This window comes from Canis lupus, chromosome 16 (genome assembly GCF_011100685.1).
Source record: "Canis lupus familiaris isolate Mischka breed German Shepherd chromosome 16, alternate assembly UU_Cfam_GSD_1.0, whole genome shotgun sequence".
Taxonomy (NCBI): domain Eukaryota; kingdom Metazoa; phylum Chordata; class Mammalia; order Carnivora; family Canidae; genus Canis; species Canis lupus.
The window spans coordinates 2,018,230-2,038,575 of NC_049237.1; the positions used below are offsets into that span (position 1 = coordinate 2,018,230).

At 46.9% G+C, this 20,346-nt stretch overlaps 1 protein-coding gene across 1 annotated transcript in view; it reads right to left on the reverse strand.

Annotated features, from left to right (window-relative positions):
- Positions 1 to 20,346, reverse strand: part of CNTNAP2 (contactin associated protein 2) — a 2,034,882-nt gene that overhangs the window by 122,119 nt on the left and 1,892,417 nt on the right. Inside the window, exon 21 of the mRNA XM_038559273.1 lies at positions 4,458 to 4,551. Coding sequence (XP_038415201.1) covers positions 4,458 to 4,551 — 94 coding nt within the window. The remainder of the gene's footprint in view (positions 1 to 4,457; positions 4,552 to 20,346) is intronic.

A 20,346-nucleotide genomic window follows, 5' to 3' on the forward strand; every position in this document is an offset into this window, starting at 1 on the left:
ATCCTGCCCCTACTAAATGGTCAAATATTTAAGGAATATTGGCTTTAGGAAGTGGCCAACGATTAGCATCCCCAGGGGCCCACCAGTCTGCAAGGTCCTCACTGTGATTCCTTTGATCGTATTGACGGAATTTATCTTCAGGGTGTCAGCTCCCCTCCCTGCCTCTTCATCGTTCTGAAAGATGCAGGTGTTCTCAGGAAGCAACGCGTCGCTCTCACACACCTCTCAGTTCAAATCCCAGCTCTACCAAAGACCAGCTGGCGGACTGGAAGCCAGTGGTTCTCAGCTGGTGAGGACTTTATCCTCCCGGGGACTTCTGGTGATGTCTGGAGACAGGTGTGGCTGTTGCAGCTGGGGGCTCCTACCTGGTAGAGGCTGGGGATGCTGCTAAATGTCCCACGATGGATGGGACAGTCGCGCAACAAGGAATTCTCGGACCAAAAATGGCAAGAGTGCAGCTGCTGGGAAATCCTGCTTCAAGAAAATAATGTGACTTTCTAAACCATGGTCCCTTCCTCCTCTGTACAATGAGGGTAACAGTGGTGTGGGGCGGCCATGGGTGGACTGCAGGGAGGACCCCTTCCAGCACATGGCATAATGACTGGCACAAAGCCAGCATCGAGAAAAAGGTCATTTTTTCTCTTTATTTATGTACCAGGTATTGTACTGGGTACTTCCTCAGATGTTATTAGCTTAATACTAAATGAGTAGTTCATTGACTCCACAAATGTTTTTTGAGGACTTTCTATATGCTAGGCACTGATCTGGCAGGTACGAATTGATTAGTTAAAAACAACAACAACAACAACAAAAAAACCCCAAAACAACCAAAAAACAACAAAAAACTCCTGCTGGAATCCAGGCCGTGGGGGTGAGGGTCGGGGGGTGGTTCAAGGAATGTGCCCAAGGTTCAAGGCTAATGAGAGGCAAGCCCAAGATTCAAATCAACCCAGCTGCTGCATCCCCCTCAAATCCTATGTTGAAACCCACCCCCCATGTGATGACATTAGGCGGCGGGGGCCTTGCGAGGTGACCGGGTGGCGAGTGGGGAGCCCCCATGAATGAATGACACCGATCATTCTCGCCCTTGCAAGAAGAGACAGGAGAGAGCTTGCTTCCTCTCCCTCTGCCGCGTGAGAACACACGGAGAAGACGGCGCCCAGAAAGCAGGCAGCGGGGCCTGACCAGACGCCTGACCTGCCGGCGCCTGGACTCCGTGGCCTGCGGAACCACAGAGAAAAGTCTGTGGCTGAAGCCTCCCGGTCTGTGGCACTGGGTTAGGGCAGCCTGAGCTAAGACGTGCGCTCACCTGCCTCCAGGGCCTGCCCTCTTCGTGCCCACGGTCACCAGGCACCTGCTTTCCGATGCACCTGGTTGCAAGGTGCATGAGAAGAGCAGGTCGCACCTCCCCGCCAATTTTATTGACCCTATCGGCGTCGTCACTCCACCGTCTCACTTGTCCCATGGCCTTTTGTTGCTCTCTCCTGCTGCTCCTTCTTCTTAATTCAGCAAATGTTCTCGGGCCCTCGCTCCTTGTTAGGAGTCACCACCTGGGTCTGCGTGGAAACCCGGGCTGGTGCAGACGAGGGTGGTCTCTGGGGACGTCAGTGCCCTGGGACCGGTGACAGCACCCCGCCTTCCTCTCTGGTGGACACCACCAGGCCATCTCCACCTCGGATCAGCGGCTTCTTTACAGGCATGTATAGGTTCTTTACACAACTCACCACCATACACGCAGGTCGTGTATGGGCACAGCAAAATTTTCCTTTCCTTTGGTGTATGGAAAACTCTGTGGGTTTTCCCAACACCTGAGGTCCTGTTACACGTTTCACTTGGCACAGATTTATCGCCTGGTAAATTCTTTTTTCTTAAATTAAAAAAAATTTTTATTGGAGTTCAATTTGCCAACATATAGCGTAACACTCAGAGCCCATCCCGCCAAGTGGCCCCCTCATTGCCCATCACCCAGTCACCCCCACCCCCTGCCACTTCCCCTTCCACTACCCCTAGTTCATTTCTCGCCTGGTAAATTCTTAGCTATAGAGGATGCTGCCTTTATGGTGGTATTTGCTCATGGCCTTGACGGTCCAGGCTACACTGTATATTATAATTCTGCTCTGGTGTGAATTGAATCACGATTCCCGAAATACTGAGGAACCAGAGAGCGTTGTTAGTTACAGTGAGGGCACTTAGCAATCCCTCAGCATTTCTGTCAAAACGTGTCTCCATGACTCTCGTAGAGCAGTCAAGTCCACTGCTTGGGGTGTGTTCACGGGGCATGTGACGCTAGGAATACCACAGTAGCGTGTCTTCCAGAATATCATGCTATCGCAGTGTAGAGTCTGTTTTGGTGGGACAGTTATGGCCCCAAAAGGAGCACTTAGGATTTCCAATTATTCGTGACTGAGTTGTAGGAATGCGTGTGGCGAGACGTGGGCGCTCACCAATGTCTCAGGACGTAAGATGCCTTCTGAATGCCAAGCTCTCCTCCGCCTCACAGCCACTTCTCGCTGCTGATTACTGGGGTCCCTTGACTTCCAGCTGCACCCCTTCTGGGCAAGTTCATTTGATCTGCGTTAGGTGGTGCACTCTTGTCAAGGCAGACCTGCTGTCAGAACCCCACTTCACCCCGTACCAGGTAAGTCACTGTGGGGACTGGCTCTCTCAGCTTGTTTCCTCGGCAAGATGAGGATAATAATCATGGGTCTTGCCTCATTGGATGGTTGCGACATTTAGTTGTCACAGTTTCACGTGGGAAATGATTAGCACAATGCCTAAAGCAGAGTGGGTGGGCATGGGTTTCCACCCTCCTTCCTTTGCCACCTGTCCACTGAGCTGGTGCCACCCTTCTAGTCTTTTCCTGAGGATGTGGCCTTTTCCCTTCCTTCCTTCCTTCCTTCCTTCCTTCCTTCCTTCCTTCCTTCCTTCCTTCCTTCCTTCCTCCCTTCCTCCCTTCCTTTTTTTTTTTTTTTTTTTTTTTAAGATTTTACTTATTTATTCATGAGAGACACACAGAGAGAGGCAGAGACACAGGCAGAGGGAGAAGCAGACTCCCTGTGGGGAGCCCGATGCGGGACTCGATCCCGGGATCCTGGGATCACGACCTGAGCCAAAGGCAGATACTCAACTGCTGAGCCACCCAGATGCCCCATTGTGGCCTCTTCCCCCTGGGGCCTCATGTGTCGCTCTGCTTGTCTGCTGCCTTGCCTGGCGTGTTCTGGTTCTAAGTTCAGGAATACGTATCCCTCAACTGCTCAACCTCTCAACCTCTGCCGCCAACATCTGCCTATTTTCACTTCTCGGTAATGAAGGGCAGAGATGACGGCCCGGTAGTCAGGAGCACAGACCAAGGGATGCCTGCTGGGGTTCACGTTTTGGCTCCACCAATTACTCTCTGTGCCTCAGTTTCCTCACCTGTGAAATGGAGCTAGTCTTGTACGCTCTTGCCTAATCTTGATGATCTCATAGAATTGCCATGAAGGTTAATTTAATAAGCTGGTGCATCTAAGGTAGGACGGAGCTGGGCTTGCAGTAAGTTCTATATTAGCGTACATTATTGTTATTTTTATTATAGGTTAGGTTTCCTATTCTCCTAATTATCTGCCCCCCGCCCCGAGTGCTTTTTACAATCAATGACATCCTGGTGACCACTACCTGCCGGACCCAGACTCACCTCCTCCTTGGCCCGCACGCCACCCACCATCTTCCTGTTTCCATCCTTGGCTCACAGTATAAATTCTCATAGTAAACAAACAAGCCAAAAAACCCAAAACACCGTTCTTTCATTGGCTCTACATTAACCACTTAAAAAGATGCAACCAATCACCTGGGGATTTTAATCTCGACAGTGCTGACCCACAGTAAGCAAAGGGCAAGAGTGACTCTCAGATTCACAATCACACACAGGGGGGTGGTGGGCTTTCTGCCACAATTTTCCAATTCTTGTCGGCCTTCTAATTTGCAAATAATATCAGCCGGCTTTCTCAGAGTGAGAGCAAGACAGAACCACGATGATGTGCGTAGACGAAGTTAAATACTGTCGGTAGGTGGGGGGCCTTAATGAACAAACGAGCAGATTTTACATAAAGAACTGGGGGGCAGACACTTGGCTTTACTTCTGTCTTAGTTTATATCACGCCCCGGATGATGCTGGTCCCGGCGCCTTCACTCGTGCAGAAGCCACAACCACCCATCACAGCGTTTCAAAGCCAACTAGTGGCTTCAGAACCTATCCCCTGAGCAATTTACCCCAAAGATGCTCTGATGACAGTTCTCTTCTGCATCCCGGAGGAGAGCAACCCACCTTCTCTTGTACCCACAAGATACCGGTGACTGAGCCCAACGGCAGAAGTCCACCTGGTAACTTAAAAATCCAAGTTCACGTCACCTCGCATTAAGTCCTGTACCAAACATGCTCTTACCATCATACGATTAGGCCCGAAGCACGGAATTCTTACCTATAACTTTTCCTAGAAAGAGCGACTTGGGAGAATTGAAGAGTGTGTCCGAGGAACTTGGCAGATGGTAACTCACCGAAGGATAATGATCGAGCTGCAGGGAGAGAAACAGGAGAGACTTTAGGAGAGGGTTGCTAACCTGCACTTGGGATCGGATCTCGCCGGCAGGGTCAGTCACTCCGTGAGCCCCGGTGTGTCCCCACATCTTACTTCCTCAGTGCTGACAACGGAACGCCAGCCTGGGAAAGCGGGACGCCCATCTATTCTTTCTCTGGGGTTACCTGAAGTCAGTTTGAGCTTGGAAGTGAAGACCCTTTATGAATTGTTCTTCAGCTTATGCACATTTTCTGTGGGTAATTTATACCCATTTTCTGCTGGATTAGGATCCTTGCTCATTTTTTTTTTGGTTTGTTTTTTAAAGATTTTATTTATTCATTCATTGAGAGAGAGAGAGAGAGAGAGAGAAGCAGAGACCTGGGCAGAGGGAGAAGCAGGCTCCACGCTGGGAGCTCGACGTGAGACTCGATCCTGGGACCCCGGGGTCACACCCTGGGCTGCAGGCGGCGCTAAACCGCTGAGCCCCCCGGGCTGCCCCCTTGCTCATTTTAATAAAGTAAAATCTGCCTCATCCAATCTCCAGTACTGACCCCTGAGATAGAGAATTGCTGCATCTGTCACAATGGGTTTTCTTTAAGGTCCGCTTAGTGTCTTGTTTTAGTCACTGTCCCACACCATCAGCTTGCACAACAACAACGATCTTCAGTACGTATACTCAAATATGAATAGATCTATGAAAATACATATCCAGATGCTGAACTTCAAGTTGCATAAATATATCTTTTTTGTTTTAACTTATCAAATGAGGAGGATGCCCCCACAGGGCAGGGACAACAGAGCCTGGAGGGGACAAAGACACCCGTGCTCCAGCTGGGCTTGGTCTTTCCGAGTGGAGGTGAGTTGGCAGTAGAGGGAGGGAGAAACGAAGCAGGTGGAAACACCTTACAGATACGGGCTGTCGGAGCAAAGCGCCTTTCTGATTACATTTCTCATGAACAAAGTGCAAAGGCTGGTGTCCCAGAACCAGCGCCTCTCTTGTCCTCTGTGTCCCGACATGGCTTTTCTTGCCTTCGCTGTCTTTTTATAACTGATACAGTCCTAGCGGTGTTTCTCCCACCACGGGGAGCTCCTAGAGTTTTCTGTGTCTCTGCGTATCCGCCTGTGAAAAATGCTTTTGTAGCCTTTTGCTTTTCTGAGGCGAGCCTCTTACCTGCTCAGGTGAGCAGAAACACTGTGTCACTGCCCAGCACAGGCGTTTGGGTGGGGATTGCCTGCTGGAGGCAGCAGCACACACTCCAGACTCAGGTCCCACTCCTGGGTCCTTGCTAGTAACCGCCAAGGTGGGCAAAGCTGCAGGGAAGCGGGGCTGCAGTGGGCAGGAGAGGGGAGCTGGGAACAGGGCTGGGAAGTGGGCCAGTCTCACTGGCCACGCGGGGAGCTGGGGAGGATCATTAATCATTGATGACCACCTACACCTGACTCCTGAAACCACTTACTAGAAACCCACAGATTATTGAAAGCCACGGTTCAGAGTCCAGGACTCCTCGCATCTCGGGGATTTGGGGAGTTCTGTTAAATTCTGGTGGGTGGGTGCTGGCTCAGCACTGTCACAGAGATCCGAAGAGCGCCGTGAGAGCAAACATTGGCCTGCTCGACTAGCATTCTCAAAAGTTTTCTATGGTTTTAAGTGCATCACCAACAAAACACCTCTTGGGGCCAGAGAGCTTAGATATTTTATTTATTTATTATTTATTTATTTTCTTTTAACTTTTTTTTGCATATTTTTTTAAATTGGAGTTCAATTTGCCAGCATATAGCATAACACCCAGTGCTCATCCCATCAACTGCCCCCCCTCAGTGCCCATCACCCAGTCAACCCCACCTCCCGCCCTCCTCCCCTTCCACCACCCCTAGTTCGTTTCCCAGAGTTAGGGGTCGCTCATGTTCTGTCTCCCTTTCTGATATTTCCCACTCATTTTCTCTCCTTTCCCCTTTATTCCCTTTCACTATTTTTTATATTCCCCAAATGAATGAGGCCATATAATGTTTTAAATATCACAGAAAAGTTGCTCCTCTGGATGGTGTTAGCTAGCTGCTTCCGCGCCATCTGGTGGCTTATATGGGTCAGTGCTGCTGTCCCTCCGTTTCTTTGGTCCAAAAGTTTTTTGGGGTCAAAGAAGATAACCGTGGAAGGCCTTCATCACAGGTTACCGTGCCTGCTTCACAGCGCTGATCTTCCCCTAAATACTTCTTACACCTACATCTGTCTTGCTAAAGAGCTTAAAAGTGAACACAAACAGATGTTCATTATAGAGAAAATAATAGTACAGATTTGCGGGGAAAAACTCCCCCCCAGTGATAATTATTTTTTTATCAAGTCAGTTTCTTAAAGTATAATGTATATTCCTTTGATTTTTTTACGACAATTGAATGGAACCCAACTATATATTATTTTCCATTTACTTTTCATTCCTTAAAGGGGTGTTATTAAATCTGTCATTCAATAAACGTACCGCTAAATCATCATTTGTCATGAATGACTGTGTTTTCCATTTTATGAATATATTGTACGTAATCTTACAAACTATCAAACTTCAAATTCCAATGCTTAGGGCAGCCCGGGTGGCTCGGCGGTTTAGCACCGCCTGCAGCCCAGGGTGTGATCCTGGAGACCCGGGATCGAGTCCCACGTCGGGCTCCCTGCATGGAGCCTGCTTCTCCCTCTGCCTCTCTCTCTCTCTGTGTCTCATGAATAAATAAATAAAATCTTTAAAAAAAGAAAAAACAAATTCTAATGCTCAGACTTTTAGATTTTTTTGTGCGTGTGTCTTCTGAGCCAGCACAGTGCCAAGCCCATAGTAGGTCCTCAGTAAAAATGTGTTGACATATGTTGGTGTAGAGCAGTGCACGCAGAGTGGAATCGGTCCTCAGGTGTGGCCTGACCCACCCAGTGGGATTACCTTCCTTTCCTTGAACTGTTTTTATGGATCCTGACCGGACAGACTTGGTTTTTTGGCATCCATTTGATATTATTCGCACTGAGCTCACAGTAAAATAGAATTCCTACTTTGTCTCCATGGGTTACTTTCCGCTGTTCCCAGTCCTATATACACGTGGTTGAGAACCCGAACTAAAAGCTGAACTTGACATTAGGTCTGTTTTCTTTTGTTCTGGAGCAAAGGGTTTTGAATCTTGATTCTATCATTTAGAATATCAGTGACCCTGCCTGGTTTTGGTTTATCAATAAGTGTCATGAACACTCCTGAGTCTCAATTCATGAGGGAAGGGAGGTCTATCCGAGACACAGGCCCGGAGTGTGATCCCTCCATGACCGTGCAGGCTGGTGACAAGCCCTCCAGACGTGAAATAAGAGGCCCGTGCACTTCCCCCGTGGCCTTCTGTCCCCCCTGCACACCCACATGCACACCTCCAGCGACCATGCACCTGCTCCCCACCTGCACTCCGGAGGTGGCCTCTTGCTCGGCCAGCAACCAGCCCGGCTCCAGGCTGGCCAAGCCTCTGCTATCTGGAGGGCGGAACCACCACACCTCTCCAACAACATACGAAGCCCTCCACGTTTGTCCTTCGGGGGGTATCCTCCCTCAGCTAGGGGGTGCCTCTACGAAATTCTACTGGAGTTTCCCCCTATCATAGAGTTTGCCTTTATTGTAGTTAATTCCTAGATCATGTTTAACCTACTATGTGGTTTCTATCTCCTGATTGGACCCAGACAGCTCTTGTAGGAAAGGAGAAAGCAGGTATTGAGCAGCTACTGCATGCAAGGCTTGCTAGGCTTTTCACATCTTATTTACTGGGTATCGGATAGGCGTTCCCTTCTCCAGTGATACAAAAAGTGTCCAAAGTCAGAAAGAGAGTGAGTGATGGAAGTGACATTCTCACCCGGCCTCATCCGGCTACGGAGATGGACTGGTAAGCTGCAAGCCCACCGGCCTCCAGAGCTGGCCCAGCCCTCTCGACTAGGGAAGTCAGACGTTGGGCAGCATTTTATTTATTTATTTATTTATTTATTTATTTATTTATTTGCATTTTAAATAGCTGCGTTTGAAGGAGAAAATGCAGTCAATCAGGTAAGGCAAGAAAAGAGCAACCTGCAAAAGCCTAAGGACACTTGTTCCCTGGCCCCGGCCCCCCCCAGTCCTATCATTTCACTCGCCTTGCCAGGGCGCCTCCTCTTTTCAAATGAGCCCTGGTGCATTTGCCACAGTGAAGTGTCATGATTTCAAGGTAATTTCTTTGGGGTCCAAGTGAGCCATTTTGCTGCACATGTAGCTGGTGGTCATTTCACCGGCAGTTAAGAGGCAATAAAAGGTTGTGTAATGGAGGCCCATTCAAATTAAAGACTGCGACTCCGTGTGCCCCAGGACGACCTTAAGGGACAACTAATTGGTTCAACATCTATCAGGATACTGACTGGGGCTGGGGCTCTGGGGCTCCGTGTCCTACACGCTGAGTTGAGAGCTTTAATGTTGGTTCAGGCATTATTTTACAATTGTGGTTCATTTCCATTTTAAAGTCACAGTTGGTCTTGGCAGAGCTTGAAGGATTTCATCAGTTTTGCTGATGTTTGGGAAGGTGAGACGGAGCAAGCAGGGAAGGATCAGAGAAGAAAGACCACAGTGTGGGTTTGGTCCCTCCGCTGGCCCCATCCCAGGTGAAGGCACAAAATGCTGCCCTGAGGGCACGTCCTGGGATGTCTGGCCTCTTCATCCTTAGTTTGAGGTAATACGTGGAATTAGCTTGGACACACTGTTTTTTTTTTTTTAGATTTTATTTATTTATTCATGAGATTTATTTATTCATGCACAGAGAGAGAGGCAGAGACACAGGCATTGGGAGAAGCAGGCTCCCTGTGGGGAGCCCGATGTGGGACTCAATCCCGGGACCCGGGGTCATGAGCCGAAGGCAGATGCTCAACCACTGAACCACCCAGTCGTCCCAGGGGCTACCATCCTGATGGCTGTTTTTATTCCAAGTTGGAACTGAAGACTGGCCATGAGGAAGGGCCCCTCCAAACAGGCATCGGGATGGGGACAAGGATCAGCTCATCTCATCCCTGATCCCTCTCCGCCTCCCCACCTGAAACTCCTGTGGGAAAGTGTTCCAAGAGCAGGGACCGCTTCATAACCCTTCCTGTCCATCTTAACCTCCTTCTGCTGGGGCCCCCGGAAGGGTCCTGATCACCACAAAGGAGGGGAAAGAGCAGGACTCAAGCCCAGCACCAAGGCTTCATAGGCTTGAATGTTTGCTGCCTCCTCCTGACCCCAAGTCACTTTGTGCTCATTAACAGAGGGGACACTGAATAAACGTGGATGACAGCGGGAGACAAAAAAAAGTAGAGTTTTTGTGGGTCTGCCACCAGCTACAGGGCTGCAGCCTGTCCTCTGGTTCGATGGTGGCCCCGTGGGGCCAAGGGCCAAGGCCCACCCACCCTCCCTCCCAGGGAGCTAGCACCTGCCTGCTGTGGCTCAGGCCTGAGAGCCCTGGGGCTGCGGGCTGCCAGGCGGAGGAATGTACCCCACCTTTGGACGTGTGGCTGTTGCTCTCCTGCAGCATTATCTGGTAAACCTCTTGGCCCTTTTATGATCCATAGGAAGTGGGCCTGAGTCATCTTAGGTGCTCAACATTTATTAAATGAGTCATCACTGGCTGAGCACACTGACAGGTCTGGGTGTGTGTGTGTGTGTGTGTGTGTCTGTGTTCAAGGCACGGGAACCCAGCTCATACTTCCATGAGAACTCGGTTCTTTGAGGAAAGTGCTATGGATGACCCAGGGACAGGAGCCCCCACAGAACTTCCTGGCCATCAGGTTTGGGTGAGTAGGCCTGGCCACATCCTTGAAGACTGTGTGGAAACAGACGGGCTGAGGACTCATCTGTGACTCTGAATCTTTACACTTTGGGCCACTCCCCGCTGCTCCCAGAGCCTCTGGGACTGGACATTGGGCCATTGCTCAGTGTAGCCCGTTCCAGGGACCACATGGTTGAGAACCACAAGCGTGTCACTGTGGGGGCCAGTGTGCCACCATCTCCCCTGCCCATGCTGTCAGCCTGTGTGACCATCCCTCCAATTCCAAGAGCAACCAGGGATGCAGATGGCAGGTGGCCCTCTGGGATGCTGATCCAGTCAGAGGCCACACTGCCTTCTACCTTAGTTTGATTTTACCCTAAATGGCACACAAGCCCCATTTACAGAGATACTTAAAGAAAAGAAACACTCTCCTCTGTAACAGAACATGAGGAACAGGCAAGCTTTTAGGGCTGGGTTAGTGATGACCATCTGCAATGGAGGTGCCTGGGTGTGCGACATGACCCCCATGAACAGGGAGTTAACCGAGTAACTCGGTTGCCTGCATTTACATAAGCCAGGGAGCCTTTGCCTCTTCTGGACAGGATTGGGGGAGAAGGTGGCATGTTCCTAGAGCAAGCAGAGCGAAGAGCAGAGCGTTCTCTCCTCCCAGTTGCCTCTCTGTTCTGACCCTACTCGCCCTCTGTCGATCCTTTGGGCCTACCATGTCATCTTACCCACGCTCCATTCAGGGCTTTGTATGAGCCGTGTCCTCACTCAGCAAGCTCTTCTGCTGTCCTTTCAACAAATACAATGAATGATTTCTTATTCTGGGAATTAGTACCTGACCACTCACTTTTCACTAGCTCGCCGCCTTAGCACAGGGCCCTGATGAGCTAGGCTCAACCACCATCTCCTTGGCTCTGGGATCCTTCTGCTCCAGGAGGACTTTGCCTCCACAGCTAGGAAAGACCCAGTTGAATCCACTGGCCCCAAGCCTTTCTAGAATGGAAAACACCCTGCAAATGGGAGCTAGAGGCTCTCTCCAGACATGAGCGCTTGGCCGTGGGAACACAAAGAGGAGAATACTCATTTTCTCTCGTGACTTCTCCACTGCCTCCAACACCTGGTTTGCTGTGGTCTTGTTTCTCTTCTTTGGAGGTTGGGAAGGTGGGAGTCTTGCTCTCCTGTGAGGGTCTCTAGGGGACTCCTCCAGCGTTCCAGGGTGAGAGAGGAGGGGTGGTCTGCAGGAGTGAGACCAGGGCTGGGAGTCGGGTCCTGGCTCCACTCAACCGCTGCTTGACACTCAACACAGTACAAAGACTCCTTAGACTTCAGTTGCCTCATTCATGAAACAAGGGGGTTGGACCAGAAAATTAAGATTCCTTTGAAATCATCTCACTACTCTGGGCCTAAAAAGTAGTGTCTTTCCAGAAACACAGGGGCTTCGAGCAGAACCTTCTGCTAAAACTGGGCTCCCAGGCATCACTGTGAGGCATCCTTCAGCCCATTATTCATGGAGCTGATCCTGGTGAGGGCAGAGGGCTGGGAAGAGGGCCACCTGCCCTATAAAGCTGGGGCAGGGTTTGCTCACATTCAATTCCTAGACACACACGTCACAACCAAGGCTGTCGGGTTCTCAGCAAATCTGGCTTCTAACATTCAGCCTGAAGGAAATGCTTATATAAAGGCCAGGTCAAGGATCTTTTTTAAGCAGCAAGGCACCCCGAGACAGCTAATTTACCTCTGCCACCTCCCACCCTCATCTTGGTGTGGAGGGTCCCGAGGAGAGTTAGTGATTTTGCCCAAGTTCAAGACTGGAAGTGGCAACAGCCTTGAACCAGTATTAATAAACTCACAAGGAAGGTTCTTTTCCAGAAACACGTAAGGCTTAAGTAAGAGAGGATTTAAGACAGATCTTTCCTTGCTGTATGCATGTGTGAGTTATTTCTCAGAGACGTCAGGAGGTTTCACTGATGGCTTGATGAGCAATTTTAAAATGAAGGGCATTATAAGTCCTTTCTGCTGTTGTCCTTATGCCACTGTTACTATGGTAATGTAATTAGTACAGTGGACCTGCCTTGTAAGGTCCAGCACAGCCGGAATTTTGTGGTATTGATGCAATTAAAATAATTAGTGAATCCGTTAGGTGATTTATGTTTTATATTGAAAAATTCCTCAACGTTGTAAAAAGGAAAAAAAAATAGCTTTCAAATGTTGATCTGCTTCCCCTAACCTAACACTCCACCTACTGGAAAAACACTGAATACTACTTCAAGATAAATTGTTAAAAAAAAAAAAAAAAAAAAAAAAAAAAGGAAAATTGACTTTGCATCAATAGATCTGTATAGTTTTTATACATCTCAATGAATGAGAAGAATAATTCTCCTTTCACAGCTGATATGGCATTTCGTAACAGCATTAACTTTTAAAAAATATTTATTTATCTATTTATTAGAGAGAGAGAGAGAGAGAGAGAGAGAACATGCACAGCAGTGGGGAAAGGCAGAAGCAGAGGGAGAACTAGACTCCTCTCATGAGCAGGGAGCTGGATGCCAGGACCCCGGGATCATGACATAAGCTGAAGGCAGATGCTTAACCTACTGAGCCACCCAGATGCCCCAACAGCATTAATTTTAAAGACTTTTTAGCAGAAAATACTCAAACACTATGCTGTTTTCTCAAAGAATCTGGTCAGAAAATACTTAGGACTTTCAGGTTTTGCACGTGAGAATTCAAAAGATAAAGGTAAGGCTTAAAAACCCATATCTGAATTAATGTCTAGTACTTACGCCTCCGAGTTTGAGTTCCCTCTTAGAGATCTAGTATGAACATGGCTCGTGATTTTATTTTTTTATTTTTTTATTTTTTTATGGCTCGTGATTTTAAACACTTCCATATTTAAATTCACTTAGGAAACATTCAAATGAATCATGACACATAGTAGGTGGTTTAGATAATAATTTATATCATTAGCATCAAAGAAATAATTTCATGCAGCATATTTTCCTGAAGAGCTCAAGGCAAAACACATTATGGGAGACTATAAAACGACTTTCCAGGAGTAAGGAAAAGCAAATAAATGGGTGGTAAAAGGGGGAAGGAAACAAATAAGAGGAGAAAAAAACAAAATTAGGAACAGTTTTGAAAATAGGTATTAACATGTTGCTGCAAGTATATAATGTAATGGCAAAAATTTTTTATTAATTAAGTGAAAAGAATAATGAAACAAGAATGAGAACAATTATGAGAAACGATGTAGATGTGACCAATATGATTAGCCCCATACTCTTGGTCTGTCAAGCACGTGTTTTCAGGGGTTGTTTAAATTTGGTTACTGGTGAATTTTGGGCAAATTCTGTGTGTGTGGGGGAGTGTTAATGAGGCCATCAATAGGAATGATGTAAGTAGGAAACATTTGTCTAGTGAATTTATGAACAGGGAAATTGTTGTAGTCTGGTGTGGCTGATGTTATCCGTGTCACGTTGTTTATTTGCTGAGGTTGGACTGGTCGGTGTGGAAGTGGGTGGCCTCTTTGACTGTCAAGTTCTCAACATGGTGCCCTCACTGCCACTGGTCCAGACACAAGGACTTTAATTGAAGATGAGCACCTCATGGAAGGATGCAATTGATCAGATCTTTAGAAGTGAGCACGCTGGCTGCAGCAGCCAGAGGCATCTACCATTGCGCACTCGTAAGAAGGTTACCCCTGTCTGGCAGTACACCTGGCCTGTAGGCATCCAGGGCACAGGTGAATGATTATCACAGGGTGACCTGACATGGTGAGAAGACAGAGGCTCTGGCATAAGACTCAAGTTGTCCCCTGACCATATCTCCTTCTAGCAGTTTTTCAGGAAATGACTGGACTAATACCTAATCTTATGCAAGGACTTTCATGAGATTTTATTGCCCAGCCACTGTGTGAACTGGGCTGAGAGCTAAGCTGAAGATGTGCATAAAGAGATGTGCCCAGCTGGGTTCAAAGTGCTTCTACTCTTGTTTTGGAAATAAGACTGATAAAACAGTTAGGAATAATAGTATAAAGCAATATATGAAAAATGAATATAATGTATTTCTCTAAATTTTAAAATGTAAAATAACCACCATCATGGTTAAATACAGAACTTTGCAGAGTGGAGACATTTAAAAGGAGGAATGCACACATCTTTAGGGGTCCTGAGGTGACCAGCCTTATCGGTTCTTGGGGTGTTTTTGGGAGAGAAATGTAAATGACAATGGAAAGTAGTAAAGGGATGCTAGATTGTCCAGGGATTTGAATACCAAGGGGCAAAGTCTTGATTTGAGCCAAGCATGGCTGGGGTTATTTATTTTTATTCTGATGTTACATCTCCCCTTATTGTTGTTATTTGTAACCACAATTTCTCTATTGGGAGGGAAAATTCAAGGTGTTATGTCTGCTGATAACCTGACTGGTCTGGGCCCAGGAGTTTGGACCCTGTTTTGGGAAGTTTGGACCCTGTCCTGGGAACAGTCTGTATTTCTCTCTCTTTCCTTCCTCTTTCTTTCTTTCTTTCTTTCTTTCTTTCTTTCTTTCTTTCTTTCTTTCTTTCTTTCTTTCTTTCTTAGATTTTTATTAATTTTAGAAAGAGGACATGGGCAGGGAGAGCATCAGAGGGAAAGGGAAAGAAAGAGGGAAAGGCAGATAATCTCCAGCAGACTGTGCTGAGTGCAGAACCCAATGCGGGGCTCGATCCCATGACCCTGAGATCATGACCTGAGCTGAAACCAAGTCAGATGCTTAACCAACTGAGCCACCCAGCCTCCCCAAGAGTCTACTTCTTTTTGCTCATAATGGTGGGGAGACCTGGAGACAGGTTAAGGAAGGAGGTGGAGAGCCAGGGGTGGGAAGGAATCAGAGAGAAAAGAGCCCAGCACTGCGTGGAGTGAAAATTGTGAGAAAGCTATACAGAGGGATGATGAGTAAAGGGCCTGCTGAGGACACTGATACGTCATGTGTGGCCCTCAGCAGTTTGTTGCTCAAGACTTCATTCAAGATGAATTCTCCCAGGAGCCACCTTCCTCTTCCCCCAAGCGGCCTGAGATGATCTCTGAAAATGGTTCGCTACTTGCTGGACCCAGGAAATCCTACAAAATCATGCAAATCGAGAGGTTGAGATCTTCATGTTCACTTTAAGAACACACGTGAAGCTCTCCAGGCCGTCAAGGGTATGCATATCCAAAAAGCCACCAAGTATCTGAAAGATGTCATTTTGCAGAAGCAGTGTGTGTCATTCCATCGCTACAATGGTGGAGTTGGTAGGTGTGCGCAGGCCAAACAGGGGGGCTGGACACAGGGTCGGTGGCCCAAGAAGAGTGCTGAATTTTTACTGCACATGCTTAAAAATGCAGAGAGTAATGCTGAACTTAAGGGTTTTGATGTAGATTCTCTGGTCATTGAGCACATCCAGGTGAACAAAGCCCCCAAGATGCGACATAGAACTTATAGGGCTCATGGCCGGATTAACCGTACATGAGCTCTCCCTGCCACATCGAGATGATTCTTACTGAAAAAGAGCAGATCGTTCCTTAACCAGAAGAGGAGGTTGCACAGAAGAGAAATATATCCCAGAAGAAACTGAAAAAACAAAAACTTATGGCCCGGGAGTAAATTCTGCATAGAATAAATCCAAATAAAAAAAGACTTCATTCAATACTCTCTGTCCTTTTCCCCATGACCTGGAGATGTCTAATGAGGGCTGCTGTTCAGTGAATGCCTTGAGGGGCTGTATGTGTTTGCACGTGACAGAAGCTGTGGGCTGCATTTTGGTGGGTGTGTTGTGGCTCAGAGAGCATCCACAGAAGAAAGAGCCCAGAGACAGAGAAGACCCCTGGAAATCCTGGGGGGACACTGGAGTTCCATCAGGGAGGGAGGGTTGGTGGGAACTGTGAATCAAGGTGATCTGATCGAGGGCTGGAGATGGAGTTTGACCTGGTGGCCAACAAATGTATCAATCACTCCTACATAATAAAACCAGAAAAATCCTCTGGACACGGAAGCCCAGGATGCAATTCCCTGTCTGTAGTACTCGTGTAGTCACATCAATATGCCAGGAGAGTGATGTGTCTTGAGGACAAGGAACTTTGGGACTCTCAAATCTCACCCTCGCGTCCCTCACTTTGGATGGTCCTGATTCGCATCCTTTGTAACAAAACCTTAATCCTAAGTATAGTGCTCTCCTGAGTTCCATGAGTCACCCTGCCAAACTGTTGAAATTAGCGAATTTGAAGCCAGCTGGTGAGAAATGAGGGTGGCCAGTGCTGAAGGAGGCTCAGCAGCTCTGAGGGGTGAAGTCAGGATATGGATGTTTTGGAGGAAGAACCACTCTGACTTTCTGACAGATTGTTATGTAGGAGTGAGAGAGCGCTATTCCAGCGATATTCCCAGGTTTTCGGCCTGAGCAGCTGGAAGGATGAAGTAGCTATTAAGTGACACTCCAAAGGCTACAGATGACGTGGCCTGTGGGCGGAGGAAGGGGCTAGGGGGTGATATTTGGAAATATTGAGTTTGTATGATGCTTATTAAACATCCAGTAGTGTGTTAGATGCCCAGCAGTCAGCGTGGCCTGAGTCTGGAATTCTGGGACAGGTTTGGGTTGAGATAATAATTTGGGATGAAATCACCAAGGGAGTGAATAAAAATAGGATGGAGGAAAGGCTGAGCCCAGAAGTACACCAACTGAGGGAGTGTAAGGAAGCAGAGGAGCAAGCAGAGGAGACTGAGTGGAAGGGCCAGCAAGGCGGGAGGAAATATGAATAGGGCAGTGTCCCAACTGCAGGGATCCCTTGTGTCAGATATTGCCCTGAAGCGGAGCTATGTGGGAACTGAAAATTAGATTTAGTAGTGGGGAGGTCACCAATGATCTTGATGCAGTGGTTTTTGGAAGTGGGCAAAAGCATGACTGAGAATCAGTAAAGGAGAAAATGAAGAAGAAAATATTCATGGTACATGCATCTGGCCATGGACTGTAAAAAAACTCTTATCACTCAGTAATCAAAAGGCAAGTATTTCAATAAAAAGGGGGGCAAGATATTTGAACAGGCACTTCATGAAAGATTTGCCAATGGTCAATAAGCACGTGAGAGCTCAATGTCGCTAGTCAGAAAGGAAATGGTAATGAAAACCAAGATGAGGTAACACTGTACATCCACTTTAGGGGCTGTAATGAAAAAGGCTAGGTTTTCAAGTGCTGGTGGGTATGTGAGGCAGCTGGAGTTCTCTGGCTTTGGTGGAGGTAACAGAAAACAGAAAATAAGTTAAGCATATGCTAACCGCATAGCCCATCAATTCTACCCCTAGATATTTACTCAGAAGAAATGAAGAAAGTATATCCTATGCGTGTGTATGTGTGTGTGTGTGTGTGTGTGTGTGTGTGTGTCTGTGTGTGTATGCAAATGTTCATAACAGGTTTGTTCCAAATATACCTAAACTGGAAATGACTCACTATTTTTCATCAAAAAGTGGATGCATAAACACACGATGATATATTCATAAATGTAATACTTCCCGGCAACGAAAATGCAACCACAGATACAAGAAGAAGAATGGATCTCAGAACCATTATGTGGAGTGAAAGGAGCCAGACATAAAAGATTATACAGTCTATGATTCCATTTGTATAAAATTATAAAACAGGTAAAATTGAAGGTGGGGTTTCAGAGTTTTTATTTATTTATTTATTTATTTATTTATTTATTTATTTATTTATTTATTTATTTATTTGAGAGAGAGAGAGAGAGAGAGTAAGAGAGAGCCAGTGGGGGAAGGGGCAGAGGGAGAGACTCTCAGGCAAACTCCCTGCTGAGTGCAGAGCCCATTGGAGGACTGGATCTTATGACCCATGAGATCATGACCAGAACCTAAACCAAGAGTCGGACCACAACTGACGGAGCCACCCAGGTGCCACCGAATATATGGTTTTATAGACATGGGTAGAAATTTGAGGAGTAGTTCCTGGGGGCAGTTGTTGGAGGGGATTGCCAAGAAAGAGGTTGAGGGAAACTTCTGGGGTGTTGGAAATGTCCTCTATCTTGACTGTGGTGTTGGTTACATGGGTGTACACATCTATCAAAACTCCTCAATCGGGGGATCCCTGGGTGGCGCAGCGGTTTGGCCCCTGCCTTTGGCCCAGGGCGCGATCCTGGAGACCCGGGATCGAATCCCACGTCGGGCTCCCGGTGCATGGAGCCTGCTTCTCCCTCTGCCTGTGTCTCTGCACCTCTCTCTCTCTCTCTGTGACTATCATAAATAAAAAAAAAAAAAAAACAAAAAAAACTCCTCAATCGGCCAGTGTGCATATTGCATTGCATGGAATTGGCAGTTCAGTAAAAGTGACTGGAACAAAGAGAGAGAGAGAGAGAGAGAGAGAGAGAGAGAATGGGAGAAGCTGACCTGAAGCAGTGAGCATAGACAGCTATCTCTAAGAGTTTTTTTTGCCAAGAAATACAAAGAAATGGGGAGAGTGGGGTCAAGAGAGAACTTTGTTTTAAGGGAGAGAAATGCTGATGGGAACGAGCCAGTGGAGAAGGAAGACAGAAGTATCTGAACAATGCCCCTGAGGAGGCAAGGTGGCTTTAGTGGAAACATGGGGGTACTGGCTTTCAACAGAATGCTCAGGCAAAATTAATTTTCCTCTGCATTCTTTTCTGAACATGCTACAATAAATACTCTTAATCTTATAATCAGAAGAACAGAATAAATGGTTTTCGAATCAAGAGGAATGGAATGCTTCCCATATCCGGTGATGTCAGGCGGGGACTGGCGGTGATTCCAGGTTGGGTCACAGGTTGGACTCAGTATCCCATGAGGACCCTTTTGATTCTAAAACCATCCTGAGCAAACCTTAGTGCTCAAGTTTGCAATTTACGTTGTAGTATCTAAGGAAGAACCTGAAGAGGATTGGGACAATTGTTTTTGTTCTCGGGTCTAGGGAAGGGGGTATGGAAGAGGAGGATCACACTCAGACATGGGGAACCTGGATCACCAGGAAGTTTGGGTCTACCCTAAGTCCATGGTGTCCGTCGCGAACATTCAATTTAATACACATTACCATGCACAAGATACCATGCTCAGTGCTGTTAGAAAGAGAATATCTTGATTCCCTCCAAGGCTAAGACTCCCTTTCAGTCAAGCTAATTCTGTGTTGGTTACTTTTAAAGAAATGAAATGGTGTTTTCTATCATTGTCATTCTCCTGACCCGGGGAGCTAATGGTTTTCCTAAGTAAATGGCATTCATCCAGCCATGGGTCTTTGCCAGGTGATGTTTTAAAATACTGAGTGAAAATTTAAATGCTATATGTTTAATCAGACTAAAGTGAAGGGTTTTACGGTTCTAAACCTACATAATGAAATAGCGTTTTCTTCTTTATTGGCTGGTCGTCTAGGTTTATAGGTTTGCTCAAATTGTGGCTACGGGATGATTCTCAAATATGGGGTGTTTAAGGATAGCAACTTCAGGTGATTTTACTTTATTGATCTCTTTAATGCACTGGCTTTGGTATTTAAATGAATTTGAGTTTGTTTCTTTAATGGTCTTTCAATAAAACTTAAGTTGACCTGGTTCCTTTTGCAATCACGAAACTGTGATGGCAGAAAGAGACTAATAATAAAAATGAACTCATTTTATGTGGTTGAAAAGGTTACATTTCTATTGATTTTAACTGTAATATAGTTAAAGTCCTTGATATTAAAAAAAAAAAACCCTCAGCAAACACATCCTTTTCAACAGAGGCTCTATCGATATTACTTTGCCAGTAGGTTTTGGCGGCAGTAACAATATTCAGGAGGGAGTCTAAAAATTGGCATTATCAGAGGCCTGATAACCACATCCTTCAAACTCTGTTCCAGGTGAAAGAGCGGAAAGGTGCCTCCAGAAAATCATTATATGCAGAGCGACTTCAGAAGGTGGGGGAAGTGACATGGGTCTGGAAGCTCCGTCTGATGGCCGGTCTGCTGGCTCATGGGAAGCAGAAAAGCTCAGATTTCTGGAAACACTAATGTCCTTTAAT